Source organism: Lissotriton helveticus, chromosome 3_1, assembly GCF_964261635.1.
Source record: "Lissotriton helveticus chromosome 3_1, aLisHel1.1, whole genome shotgun sequence".
In the NCBI taxonomy this organism is placed as follows: domain Eukaryota; kingdom Metazoa; phylum Chordata; class Amphibia; order Caudata; family Salamandridae; genus Lissotriton; species Lissotriton helveticus.
Window position 1 is genome coordinate 1,051,209,138 of NC_136061.1, and position 15,108 is coordinate 1,051,224,245.

Here is a 15,108-nt window from a genome sequence, read left to right on the forward strand (position 1 = left end):
ATTCCCATTCCAGTCTACATCACTGTAGGGAAAGTGTTGGACTTTGGAGGGGTTACATTTATTATTCCCACTCCAAACAATACAACGGTATGAAAGCGTTGGATTTCAAAGGGGTAAAATGCACTATTCTCCCTCCAACCAGCCCAATAGTAGGGAGAGTGTTGGACTTTGGAGGATTAAAATGTACTTTTCTCACTCGAGTCTGTGCATAACTAGAGAAAGTGTTGGATTTTGGAGGGGTGAAATGTACTATTCCCAGTCCACTCAGTACAGCAGTAGGGAAAGTGTTGAACTGCGAAGAACTTAATTTTACTATTCATACTGCAGTCTAAGAAAGAGTAGGCAAACTACTTCACTTTAAACACATTACATATATGAGTAACCCCATGACTGCAGTAAAAATATTAAACTCTTAATTAAAAAAATATTAATTAACATAAACTATGCATATCAATCTAAAAAACGAAAAACAATAAAACACTTTACATCATTAATATAAAAAAATCAATTAATAAAGGTTTGCTTTTCAATTAATTACCTTCCCACACCGCACCCCTTCAAACCTATCAGTCCACACCTAAAATATACCAGAAACAATAACCGTTCCATAAGATACATATTTAAAATAAGTTAAATCATTAATTAAAACAGGAATCCGCCCATTTTGGATAAGTGAGACCCTTGTATTGGTCTAAAATCTTGGTATCGCTCTACAAACAGATACTGAAGGATGAAACAATTCTGGAATCCTCGAAGGGATAAAATTATTTCCCCTATTCATAAACAGGGCGACAAGGGCAATGCAAAAAACGACTGCATTGTCACCCTGATTGACAATGACGCCAAGTACTATGCAGGGGTAATCCTGAAAGAATTTACATCTTGGGCCTCAACTAAGTCCATTCTACCTATAAATCAGACCAGCTTCTGCAAGTACATGGGAACAACTACCAACCAGTAGCGGCTGGTGACTTTTGAAAGTGGTAGGGGGGAGGGGGTGCAGCACTTAAAAGTGAAAACATTTTGTAAAGAAGGACATACTGACATTTGAAAGGCAGAGGTGATCGGAGGACATTCTATATGTACGTTTTACATCTATAGAATGTGCACTGATCAACCCTGCAATATAAATTTATTGTATCACTATATCGAGACTATTGGCAAGCCACACACATTAACAGAAACCAGAACTAGAACCAGCACAGCACTGAGGGTTCAAACACTGGCACACCCTGGATGAAGCACACAGGCCTGGCTTCAGTCTCACACTTATTTTCACAACCGTCACATGTGGCACTTTACACAACATCTCAGGTACTCACGCATCCCAGGTACTCACAGTTCTCATTTCCTTGCACGCCTCTTCTGCTCACATGTACTAACCGATCTCGGATGCTCAAAAGTCAAAAACATTGCCCCCCCCCGATCCACACCGAGCTGCACTTTTCTGCAGAGGAGGTTCCGACTCCAGGAAGAGCGATGCTAGGAGCGCTAGCAGCTCGCCCAGGCCCGTCACAGGACCCCAGGGGAGGATTCAGAAAGTGCGGCTCGAGGCATGGAGAGAGGAACTGTCAATTCAATCTAAAGGTCGAGCACGCTGCATACCCGGAGGGACGCCCTCTGCTGGTTTAGTGCGTTGTACCTGGAGGGACTGTGCTAACGCTCCATACCTTTTTGTGGGGAGATGCACTGTGTCTTTCACCCCGTTGTGTGTCTACTGCATTGTCGGTCTGTTGTAGGGCTCACTATATCTTCAGTTCGGTTGTCAGTTGTGAACTAGTGTGCACGCTGCAGAAGGATGTGTGCACAGTACAGCCTGAGCCTGCGGGGGATGAGTGCCCTGTGATTCACGCTGAACTGTGCGGAGAGTGCATTGTTCACCTTGCAATGTCAGGTCTGTGGAGGTGAGTGGTCTGTAGGCTCCCCTGAGCCGTGCATGGATGGTGCAGTGCTAAGGGGATGAATGCACTCACTGTTAGCCTCGATATAGGTAATTGTATCATCAGGTCTGCTGCGTACACCTTGCTGTATGGGAAGGAATAAGTGACCGGTTCCTCTTGATGTTGAGTTAGTTTGTTGTCAGTGCTGCTTTTGTTTTGACTACATTCATTGTGATTGTGCAGTGGGGTGAGAGCAACCCTATGCAATCCACACCTTGAAGGGTGAGTACACTGTACACTCTGCTGTGAGTACACTGTTACCAAAAGCACATTAATTACTCACTGTTTTCAGTTTGATCACAGGGTTTCTCTCGGACCGGGTTGAAACTGGTTCAAGGAAGCAGGGAAATACAAAACCAGCGCAGGAAGCAGTACTTGAAATCCCACCTCCTATTCTCAAAGGGTGACTGTTTCAACAGTCATCCAGTCAGAGGAGGAGGCGGGATCCTAGAACTAGAAGAATGTTCTGAGCTTAGCTAAGTCAGTGATCCGGGCGAGCCGAAAATCTGACCAAAGTCCTGGAAAACCAGCTGCTTCAGGTAGTAGCTGCTTGCCCTCACCACTGCCTCACAGACCCACTCTGCACATGCGTGACTTGGGCGATATTGAAATCGTACGTTCACCACACATGCGCAGTGTGTGTTTGTACACTGCCGTGCTGCACTGCTACCAGAGTGTCTCAGACCACCAGTCTCCTTTCGATCTCTTTCTCCTTCTTCTGAGACGGGTGGTGCTCCGCCCCATACGCCCATATGCAGGAACCGCGCCTGCTACCAACATCAACCTATTAGTGAAGGAGAAATTCCTAAGACACCGCCTGGGCATACTTCGATCCTTCCTCACCTATCTCCCTGGAAGAGAAATCAAGGAGCTATCAATTGTCGCTTCTGTGGTAATGGAAGGGAAGATCTTCTTCACATAATATGTACTTATGTACAAGTCTACTGAAAGACCGACGCATATTGCTCCGTCCCATCTTCAACCAAGATGCAGACAGGTGGTGCAGGCCTGCTTTGATCCAACTGCTATGCAATTAAACCACCTCTTCACACGATTTCTCACCACAGTAGACAGGAGACGGGCCCAATTTTCACCTTGTAATGAAAGAAAAGGTGAGAAAACTGATAAACTGACAACGCATAGCATTGCTACACCGGATTAACTGGCAAGGACTTTTACCCCAAAGATGAATCTGAACAAGGGGCTACAATTCCCGCCTTCTTTAAACACTATGCACTTTGCACTCAATTAGAGAATTACAAAATGCTACTATACCAGTCAAGCTTGCACAAGAGGCTTTTATCAATTAGTTTCTTAAAACCATGCTTTTAAAGCACTATCTTGTACAGCAGAAATTGCACCACATAAGTCCACACGTGACGCATTGCCACTTTAACAAGAAGAACGTTGCAGACACATATCAATGATGGATACGTTTTGGGGCAGCACACAACAACTAAAGCAATATTGGAACAAGAAGTATCCCAGTATACACTGACTGATGATCTCTTTCTTCAGAACTGAACACAAACTTAGGAAGCTGTCTTCTTATATACACACTTTTAAAATGTTTTATCTTCGTACTACAATGGCATTACTGGTCGAATATAAAAAGGAATGACTGCACAAAAAAACTGCTACCACTGATTCATATCAGTATTAGCTTGAAAGCTCAAAGTTTTATCCTCAGTGGCCTGCACCTCATGCAACTTTTTTTTTATTTTTTTTAATATTCTGCCTAAATAATGTTAAGGAATGAATATAATGTCATGAGCATGCAACGGTGTTCATTTTTATGCATAGGAAACGTACTTACTAATACCACCAGGACATGTAAAACGTAAGTATGTATGTTCTATGTTTTAAATACCATGCACCCTGTCCTATGAACCCTTATGGTTTACCTTTGGGGTGACGTATTAATATTTAAAAGGAAGGTTTAGGTCTGGAAAAGGTTTATTTTGCCGATCGAAATGTCATTTTAGAGCTGCACCCGAGGCTGTGGTGGCAGGCCTGAGACATGTTAGAGTGGTACTTTATTGGTTGGCACAATAAGTGCTACAGCCCACTTTCAGTATTTAATGTACAGGCCCTGGCTACAGGTAGTACCAATTAGTAGGGACTTATAAGTCAATTAAAGGTGTCAATTAGGTGCATACAAATTTTACCAGGTATGCAAGGGAGAGCACTTTACCACTGGTTAGCAGGACTAAGTGTGCAGAATCGCAATGCCATTAAAAATGGGTTCAGCAAAAATAGGGCAGTGAAAGCAAAAATATGGGGGAATACCATGCAAAAGAGACTAATTTCCAGCAGGCACCATTTAGGAGTCAGCACAGGTCGCAGCTGCGACCTGTGGCTTGCTCCCTGGAAGCCTTGGCACCGGCTTTGCGACCCTTGGCCTCAGAGGTAGCAGAATCAGTGCCAAGGACACAGGGGCGACTCGTCCTTATTGGCATCAGGATCCAAGTTCTTTGCTTTTTGCTCACTTTTTACTACACTAATAGTGAATAGTAATGTAATATTCACTTTAAGTGTTATAAAAAGTGGAGCACCATGATCTGGAATGTGACCTTCCCTATATGCATGTGGATGACATTGTGCTTGTGGGAGAGAGTGTCTGTATGTGTGAGCATGCGTGTTTATCTACTTGAGCCTGCTTGTGTGTGAGTGAAAGAGAGCGAGAAAGAGCGCAGATAATGAGTGACAATTAATGAGACAGATGGCCTGATTTTGCGTTCGTGGATGGGTTACTCCGTCACAAACATGGTGGATTACCCATCACCATATTACAAGTACATCATATCCCATTGCACTTGTAATACGATGGAAGGGTAATGATAAATCAGGCCGAAAGTGTCATTAATACGAGTAGGTCAGAGTGAGGGAGAATGAGAGATTTAGAGAAAGGGTGACTTTGAGTGACACTGAGAGACAGTGAGCGAGAGTGAGTGAATGAGAGTGGTGTAAGTGAATGCAAGTGAGCGAAAAGTGAGCATGTGCTGCTATGCTTATGTTTCTACTCCAGGACCTAGCAAAGAAATTCTTGCCACACTAGCAGGGGCGGCCCCTCAGTCACACCTCTGCTCTGAACAGTGTAACGCAGTCGCGGCCGGTAGTGGGAGTACCGGCCGGGCGGTGACGTAGGGAAGGGGAGGGGCCGGGTGGGGGGTAGTAATTTATGAATTACGGACCTTAACAGGTAAGTAAACATATAAATAAATAAAACGAATGTCATTGCGCGCACTCGCGCAACAAAATTAGTTTTATTTATTTATATGTTTACTTACCTCTTAAGGTCCATAATCCATACATTAGTACCGCCCACCCTGCCCCTCCCCCTCCCTACGTCACCGCCCGGCCGGTACTCCCACTACCGGCCGCGGCTGGTGTAACGAAAGGAAACATAAAATGATAATACATTTTAGTTTCCTTCCTTTGTGGGCGGACCGGTGGGCGGGCCTGCTCTGCTCATGTGGAGCAGGGCAGGAGAGGAGTGTTTTGCCCACACCTAAGTGCGCAATGACTGTTTGGTTGGCCCCCTCGTGCTGCCCAAACCAGTCATGCGCACTTTACCCCTTCTCCCAGCATTACATTTTCAGGTAATTATTCCCTTGTCATATCATGAGGGCACCCTAAAATAGATCATATGTACAATGCACACTTGCCTGTGTTGTTTGCTTCTATTAATCATTCAGTTGTTATAAAACTTCAGCTATGGTAATCTTTGTGATGTTCCTAGGCTTAAGGTTATGTGGTAGATTTATAGTCAATGTTCATATTATCTAACTTCCTGTGATGTCATTAAGGTCAAAGTGTGTGTGATGTTACTTCTGCTAACCCTAGCATGTTGGTGAATCGATGTCCATGTGTGAGTCACCTTGTCATACGCCCCTGTTAGTCCAATAAAATATTCTCAGCAAGTTTGTAAAACTTAGACTGCTTTCGCCTATCTAAGATAAATTTCTCCAACTAGATTTTGAAATTGTGTCATTTAAATCCGAATGCACATTTTACCTTTATTTCCAGTCTCTGCTGCAACAAATTCCACAGCCTGGTCGATGCTTCGAGGGTTTGTCACATTCAGTATTACTGTCTTCAGTGTGGGCGACGAGCAAGCTTGTAAGTCTTGGCTTCCCTTTTCTGTCAGGCACGCAGCAATGACGCCAACTCCTTTTTTGTCAAGTCGTCTTGCCAGAAGGTTTCCAAAGCCACTGTCACAGCCTGTTATGAATACATACTTCTTATGCATATCACTGACTCGGAGACTGTCTTTGATGAACCAGCATACGGTAAAGAAACAAAATGTAACCAAAAAGCCTGTCAGCTCGGGTTTCATCAGGAAAAACTGCAAGCAAACAAACGAGAAGTTAGTTGTTTTTTATTCTAAATCTTTCATCTGACATTTATTTTGTTCATCGGTTCACGCTTTCCTTTTGAATTGAGAAAAAGTTGAAGTTTAAGGAACATCTCCAGTTGGCAAATATTAGCTGAGTCTGGTGAACTATCTGGGCTAAATCCTGGGAGGAAATTGTTAACCACCAGAGGAACTGGGAATGGGATCACTAAATCCCCTGGTAAATTATCATTTCAGGAACCATAAGAAATTTCAGGTGACTAACCCCTGCATTGTTGGTAACTCTGGCAAACAAGTTAACGGATACACTTTGTTGTCTGACCCCTTTCAGCAGTCCACAGGGCCAATAGGGGCTTCATGGCAACAATCGTGGCTATTGAGTCCTTTTACCACTGCTGTCCTGGGGTCTGCACTATTCTGGTTCTTCGAACTGGGACAAGTACAACTCTTTCTGCACTTGACTCTCAGTAGTAGCAAGGGTGGACAGTCACTGGCATTTCAGGGAGGTTACTGTGGGGATTACTCAATGTCCTCCCTGGAGCAGCTCAATAGGATAAATGTTAAGCCCACTGCTTTTCTTTGTACAGAGACTTCCAAAACACAATTAATTAATGCATGAATACCCAGTTCAGGGTTGTGAGTCTTTGTGCTCTATGCGTTTCTGCTGACTAGCCGTCTACCTGCCTCTTATGGATAGCCCTGTCTTTGGACTCCGCCTGAGGTTCAACTTTGCAATGTTCCAACGTCCACATTGAAGTCCCCTCCTATTATAATCATGCTAGATGATAAGTCAGCTAGTATAGTGGTAAGAGTTCTCAGTGTGTTGTCATGGAAAGTGGGTGTGGAGTATACACACAACGATGACCATCTTTGACCGAGCATGACGCCTGTGACCAAATTATATCTGCACTATGGGTCTTCCTTGGATTGATCTACAATGAGGGGGAAGGACCTGTGGATCATTTTCGCTACACCCTTAGAGAGAGATGTAAACCCTACATGGTGAACCCTGTCATGTCCGTAGTGGCCTAGGAACCTCCATTTGGTGCACAGGAGATGAGTTTCTTCTAGGAAAAGAATGCACAGGGGTTGTCTCTTAACAAACTGCATGACTGCCCTTCTTTTGATCTTATAATTAGGTCAATTAGCGTTCCTGATCAGAATTTTAAATTAATTGAGGTGTAATGACTCTTTTTGAGGATGTTGTGTAAATATCTGTAACTTTGTGTAGCCTTTCATAAACTGTAGAGAACATCACACTCCCTGAACAAAACCTGAACTTAACTATCTGTTGCCTACATCAACCTGTAAAGTAAAATAGGTTTAGTATAAAAAAACTGCATTTATGCAGAGTTCAAACTAGGATCCATGTGTAGCAAGAAAGCAGTTCCACCATATTGCCCTATGCTAATGTTTTATCTCATGACATTCATATTTAAAATGACATCTACAACTTGTCTGACCATTTCCCCATTTCTCCCTTCCAGTAAGTACAAACAATGCTGAAGGACTGCTCCTTGAAAATGAGGTATGACCATACTCCCTCAGCCGAACCTCACCATAGCAAGCTGCCTCACACAGCAAGGGCATGCATCCATTAAAGAGCTGATCAGCTTGCTGTGCCCCTGCACTTCTCCTCCCCACACATCCCGAACAGTGCCTCTCGTGCAGTGGACAAAAAAAGCACTCATGTTGCTCCACAGGAGGCAAAGGGAAATAACACTGTACATAAAAAGACAGAATGATGCCCGTGCTACACCCGCCCCGTTTGTAGCCAGATAGCGAAGTCCACCATAAAAGACTCACCGGCCACCCAATACTCGCACCGGTGCAGATCTGTGTCCGCCAGACTGCCCTTGTGAAACCCAGCTTCTTTTTGAGAGACCAGGGAATCATGACTCTGGGCTACATCTCTAGATTCCAGATTCTCCTCACAAGATGCAGCATCTTGTTGGAGCTCTGTCGATCAATACTATTTTCCTACTGACAATTCTGCTCATGCTAGTTCTTTCAAAGGTGAGCAACTAACATAATTGTGCACAAAGTACCCCAATCAGAGCTTACTGCTCCCTCAATAACTTCTACCCTCATAATGCCCCCACTGCCTGCTCCTTTCACTACTTAGTCTCCCTTACCTCTGGGTTGGTGATAGCCAGCTTTGTCTCCCAACTGTGTCCTGGAATCTGGGGTTTCGCTGCGCATAGACGCTCTCTTCTGCCTTCCATATGGGGACTCCCTGCATTGTGTCTCTTCTGTGCCTGACAAGTACATCTATCTATTATTTTATTCCTATACTGTTGTATCTTTAAGTCTACACAGTTAGCCTATACTGTTAAGGTATGCCTATATGGTGTTTGCATGGTGATACGCGTATATTGAGTCTTTATGACTACGTTAGTCAACACTGCTATTTTTGCATACATAGTGATTTTTTTGCTCATTCTTCAAAAACACTGTATTTTATGCCTATGCTGGTATCTTAAGATGTCACGCCATCAGATGCAATTCATCCCACTCTGTGCATTTAGGAATGAGTTTGCCTCTCAATGTTTGCAAGTTTTATGCTGCCTTTGATATACCACCCACGTTATGAGCACATTTACTGTATATTTATGACTATACTGTTATCCGAGGCAGTGCACCCATCACATGCTACTAATCTTACCCAGCATGTAAAGGAATGAACCTGCTTCTTAATGCGTGCTAGTCCATGCTGTCTCTGATATCCTACCCATGCTCGGGGACTTCTAAATCCTAACATTGGTTACCTCCAGAAAAATCATCCGAGTATCATATCAAGTTCGGGACTCTACTGCTGGGTCAATATCCTGACGAATCATCGTCATGGAAAGATATGGCCCTAACGCATACTGCATCAAATTTCTAATGAACATCTCCAAACAGGCTTCAAAAAACTTCAAACATCTCCTCAAAGAGCATCCAGAGACACTAATAATAGACATCTACTACAGTTCCTCACATGGAGGCCATAAAACTGACTTTATCTTCTACACTAAGAAACCTGCCAAATGGAGAGTGAACTTCCTACGACACCTTAATGTGACAACTACCACCAACGTCCCTCATGGATCTAAACTCTCTATATCCCCATCACAGAAATTAAGTGGTGAACTGTGCATTATCATCAGAAACGGGAACATCCTAATACAAGCCTCAGAACAAAACCTATCCATCTTTGATCGCTACTTCCCTGCTGTCTGCGCCTCCATGTTAGCCGCTCCCACAACCACCCCCACCCCCTCCCAGAGAACCCACCCCAGCACCACCTCCTATTCAAACTCAACCCTCCCATGCCCCACCTCCTCCCTGTCCCTTCCTATTGCCCCCCCCATCCCCGGATGCTTCGAAGCTTCGGCTACGGCTCCAGAATTACTTTCCACCCCTCCATAGCATCACTCACTCTGACTAGCTTGTTTCCACAACACAACAAACTGGAGTCTACCTTAGCCTCTACCCGAGACTCAGAGGAGTTCCAGCTTGTTTTCCTCCCCAATACAGACCCAACCGTCTCCCAACTGATCCCTAATAATAGCCAGTCTGGAACACAAAATCAACACTATTTTGGAAGACACTATGTCTCTACGTATGGACACAAAGATTAGCCACAACCTGCCCCAACCTCACGCATCTATGGTAAACACCAGTCCTGCTACAAACTATCAATCTGACCCCCATCCCCCACCCCTAGCCAAACTGTCTCCTACATTCATCACCCCCTCAAATCTAGACGCACTTTGACTGGAATGCTGCAGCAGGAAGCTGAAATGCTGAGCAACACCTACGAGAATGCCCCCAGTCAACCTGTCACCACAAGATCCCGGTCATCTTGGCATAAATAGGACCTTGAATACCACTCCCCCTCCCAGGCCACCCGTCCAACTAACTACCATCCAACCCAGTCGGCCTGATCCAAGATTACTACTTATGCTTTGCTGTATGCTGCTAAACTGTCGATCAGCAATCAAGCATGCCACTGAAATATCTGAAACGATCTTTCAATACAATATTGACATCTGCTTTCTAACTGAATCCTGGCTAAATGGCTAATTATCCCCTTACATCGACCTCCTCACCCCACTGGTATTCTCAATAATTCGCATTAACCGCAAGGATCCCTCTACTCTATCGTACCATCCAACTGGACTGATCACCATCTAATTCTTATTGATCTCATTACCATGCATCCAAAGGCCCACCCCCAATCTAGCATTGAGTTCTCCAGGCAGAGTTAGAAGGATTACTCAGTTCCCAAATCCAACCTCCACCCAACTTCTCCTCCACCGATTACCTTACCGACCACTACAACATAAAAATGGCAGAACTCACTGACGTAGTCACTCCTCTGAAACTCAAGAAATCAAAACAATCAATCAACAAGTTCCTGGTTTAATAGCGACCCTTACAATCAGAGGCGAAAACTCTGACTGGCAGAAGGAAATACAAAAACCTAATTTTCAGAGAAAAAGCCTTTTTCTGAGATCAACTTGATCGGTCAAGGAACAGACCCAAAGACCTCTTAAACATCATCAAGCAGCAAACCTCCTCTTTCCCCCAGCATTCAACTAATGACTCAACTAACTACTGCGAAGAATTCGCAAATTTGTTCTCTAAAAAAATATATAACATTGAACTCTCTCTTGATCCACCATCTCACCCTGCACTAAGGATACTCTTCCTGACGAAAAGGGTTCACCTAAACCTCTACATTCAAATGATGTCTGTCTCCCCCCTCAGCAACACATGTCACCAACCTCAACCCCTTCCAGTTAAAAAGAATGTAACTTGAACTAAATTCAACCACATCCCTGAAGAAGAAGTCCTTAAATTATTTGCTAGGATGAAAGATACATCACACATCGCTGACCCCCTCCCGGTGACACTTGTTAAATATCTTAATTACATCATCTCTCCTTTATGGACCAAAATCATTAACTCCTCCCTATCGAGTGGCTCCTTTTCGCCCCCCTCAAACTCGGCCAAGTGACCCTCTCATAAAAAAAACAGTAATTGACCAGAATAATCTTAATAACTACAGACCTATAATCAACCCTGCTCTACTTGCCAAAACCTCTGAAAAATGTGTACTTGCACAACTCAAAAACTACATTGAAAAATACATCGTGCACCACAACTTCCAATCTGGGTTCAAGAAAGGCTGCAGTACAGAGACTGCAATATTGAACATCATAGATAACATAAACATATCTTTGGATGATGGCCAGGCGTGCCTCTTTGTCCTATTTAGACTTCTCTGCTGTCTTTGATACTCTCAACCATGACATCCACCTAAACACCCTTTTGTAGTGTGCAGGCATCAATGGATCTGTCCTTCTTTCCTGAACCAACGCTCACAGCTAATCAAGCTTAACAACTTGATCTCAAAAGCAGCGCCAGTCTCACAAGGAGTCCCTCAAGGGTCAATCCTGTCTTCAGTCCTATTCAACCTCTATATAGAACCCATTGCAATGATCCTCGAACAAGCCAGCATTGCCCATCATGTTTCTGCAGATGACACCCAACTCTACACGCGAATCTCATCAGTCAAAGACATCCAGGGCCTCATTTACGAAAAGTGACACATTACTGCGTGAAAACAGAGATGCACCACTTTTCATTGTGGCCTCCTTGCAACATGCTGGATGCATCATATTTACAGTATGACGCATCATGTGGCAAGGAGTGACAGATGCGTCAGTATTTCAGACGTATCTGTAGGCGCACAAATGACGCATTGCTGGAGTGTCACAAAAGTGACGCAACTCTAGCAATGGGCCATTTCACATGGGCAAGTCCCATTTCAAATATGCCTGTGTCAGTCTTACGCCTGTTGTGAGGCAGGCGTAAGATAGTGACGCATTTGATCCTAGAAGTGGTGCATTGAAATCTCATAGAATTCACTGCGTCACTTCTACAAGGCTTACTTGCATCGGAACGCCCATCCTACGTACATTACACCTGGCGCAGGTATAATGTGGCGCAGGAGTTTACAAAGTGACGCATCTACCTAGATGCGTCACTTTATAAATATGACGCAACATGGTGCATTTTTTACGCCACTGGTGAGCCACAAAAAGTGACGCACCGGCAGCGCAAAAGTGACGCAAGGGCTCATAAATAAGCCCCATCCAGCACTTAAATAGCACTCTCAACACTGTACATTCTCGACTAACCAGCAACCATCCTAAGTTCAACCCCAACAAAACTGAACTACTTTTCATCCAATCCAAAGATAAATCCTTTCCCATAGATCTCTGGGTAGATCATCTCACTGCATTAATCTGCGCACAATCCATCTCCAACACTGCTAAATCCATGATGTTTACACTTGTTAGACACCTTAACATGAAAGAGCATATTAATGCTTCTGCTAAAAGTGCCATATACAACTGAAACACCTTAAAAAACTTCAAACCCTTCATTCCCATTGTAGACCTAAAGGCTGTGGTGCTATCCCAAGTCCTCCCCAAGCTAGACTACAGTAACGCAATGATTGTGGTCACCCCAAAAACATAGCACCTTTCAAAGCCACACCTCACGTAGCAGGTAGGATACTGTTGGAGGAGTCACTCTGACCACATCACTCCCACCCTCAATAAACTCAACTGGCTATCAATCGAGGCAAGATTCATACTCAAAACTGCTTACATTGCTCTCTGCTTGGAAAAACCTGTCTATCTCATAAATAAATGGGCAAAAGAGACCTCTTAGAAGATCACACAGTCTATTTTTTATTCTGCCAACATTTAAAAAAGAGAGCTCCTGCATCCACTCATTCTCGAGGAATGCTCCCGGAATCTGGAACTCGTTGCCTCAGGACTTAAGTGACAATAACTCATTCCCTCACTTTAAGAAGGCACTGAAACTTCTTCTCCTCAATAAATATCTAAACCCTCCCCCAAACCATCTGACTGGTCTGTTTTCCCTCAACCCACACCCTCTAAATAAAATGAGCTGCAGTACCTTGGGGAAAACTGTGCCTCTACACTCCCCCCTTCACCACACTCTACCCTAGTTACCTCATAATTTACAAATGTTCCTCCATACTACTGTCTTCGTAAATTTCCTTCATGTATTGTTATCATGTTATTTTATTTCCTCCACAGATGTCTTGTGCATTTGCTGCTGTGCTAACTCTGTTAAGTGCTATATATATTTATACTGTATCTACCTCAAAACTGTATCGTCAACATATCCTAAAGTCTTTGTATGCTTCATTTACATGCTGTCACTATGCATCTATATTTAATACGAATGTAATTCATGTAATTACTGCTCTGCCAACTCTGTGAAGTGCTTTGATACCTTCGGGTCAAGAATGCTCTCTAAAACTTGATAAATAGATACATTTATCCCAACTTGTCACAGCCCAAGTGCCAGTGGTTATGTATTAATCCCCTCCCTCTGTTAAGTATGAGGAGATGGGGTCCGCTTTGCCGGTAATCCAGAGGGCAAGGTGTAGTAAAGTCTGCATTGCTTATTCAGGGGAGAGACAACTCATGGTTACAGACGGATGCCCATGGGCAAACCACTATGTCATGCTCAGGGAGACCATTGTACCGTGCCGCATGACAAATTAAATTGGGGATGGAGTTGTAACATGAGATTTGGCAGCATCTGAGCTTCTTCATTTCATCCAGCCAGTATTCAATGCACTCAGAAGCATCAAAGAAATTAGATTCTTCATTGTGGATTACCTTCTGTGGAGCAGGGAAAATCAACATATATCAGCTACATGACTTTGAGCTTTTGTTTAACTTCAGAGAACGATCTCTGATGTTGCTGAATCTTGATAGAATAATCCCTAAATATAATGACGTTGCTCGCTCCGAAGGACAGAATGCCCTTCTTCCTGACCACCTGGAGGACAGCATCCCAATCTTTATAATTGAGGAGGTTGATTATGAGGGTTCAAGGGTAGGACGCCTGCCAGAAAAGAACTGTATGCTTTCTCTACAACAAAGCACTGGGCTAGGCTATTTCTTTTATGGCACGAAGAATGGAGGAGATAGTCCCTCTTTGCCAAAAAGAGCCGTAGCTGAGTCTACTAATTTGGAAAGAAGGGCACAACTTGTCTTATCCCTGTCCTTTCACTCAGTAATACTGGAACAAGGAAGCAGTGCAGGGCCCACCAGTGACTTAGGGCCTGATGTCAGATAGGGTTACTCCATCACAAACATTACGGATATCCTTTCTGCTGAATTACAATTCCATTATATCCTATGGAACTTGTAATAAGGCAGAATGGATATCCCTCACATTGGTGATGGAGTATCCCAGCCACCAAACTCGTAATCAGGCTCTAAACCTTCTGTGAGGCAGGTGCCCACAAGAGTGGCAGATGTAGGAATTCAAACAGTAACTTAAAGCTGTAGGTTATGGAACCCTCAGAGCATTAGACATCCCTTGAGTAGTGCACAACTCTAGATGACCTGGGAAGGCCTAGTTTAGCTCAAAGTTAGGGTGGCTTCAGGGTACCTGGGGCTCCTTTGTCCCAAAGCTGCTGAGGTCTAGGGATAGACACTGCAGGGCATTTCAATTCAGCCATGTGGTCTCATCGAGGAGGCCAGTATGATGGAGGTGGCTCCTAGCCATCCACAGCATTGATATCAGCCTCAATGCAGGGTTTATTTTGGCCTAGGCAGCCTGTTGTCTGCGGAGCAGTATCAGGTTTCCCTTCCTGGAGGTCCGTTTCCCAACTTCCTTACCTCCCACAGCTTCTTTGGCCTCCATGTGAGATCCAATTTAAGACCTCTGGGAGCTCCTGTTGCTTGCATAAGCCATGATGGGGGG

The 15,108-nt window shown here is 44.0% G+C and overlaps 1 protein-coding gene across 2 annotated transcripts in view; it reads right to left on the reverse strand.

Moving 5' to 3' along the window:
• LOC144824860 (retinol dehydrogenase 7-like) overlaps positions 1–15,108 on the reverse strand; it is a 322,966-nt gene that overhangs the window by 150,413 nt on the left and 157,445 nt on the right. For both annotated transcript variants that reach the window (XM_078683842.1, XM_078683843.1), the window contains one exon: positions 5,958–6,288. In XM_078683842.1, the coding sequence (XP_078539968.1) occupies positions 5,958–6,288 (331 nt within the window). The remainder of the gene's footprint in view (positions 1–5,957; positions 6,289–15,108) is intronic.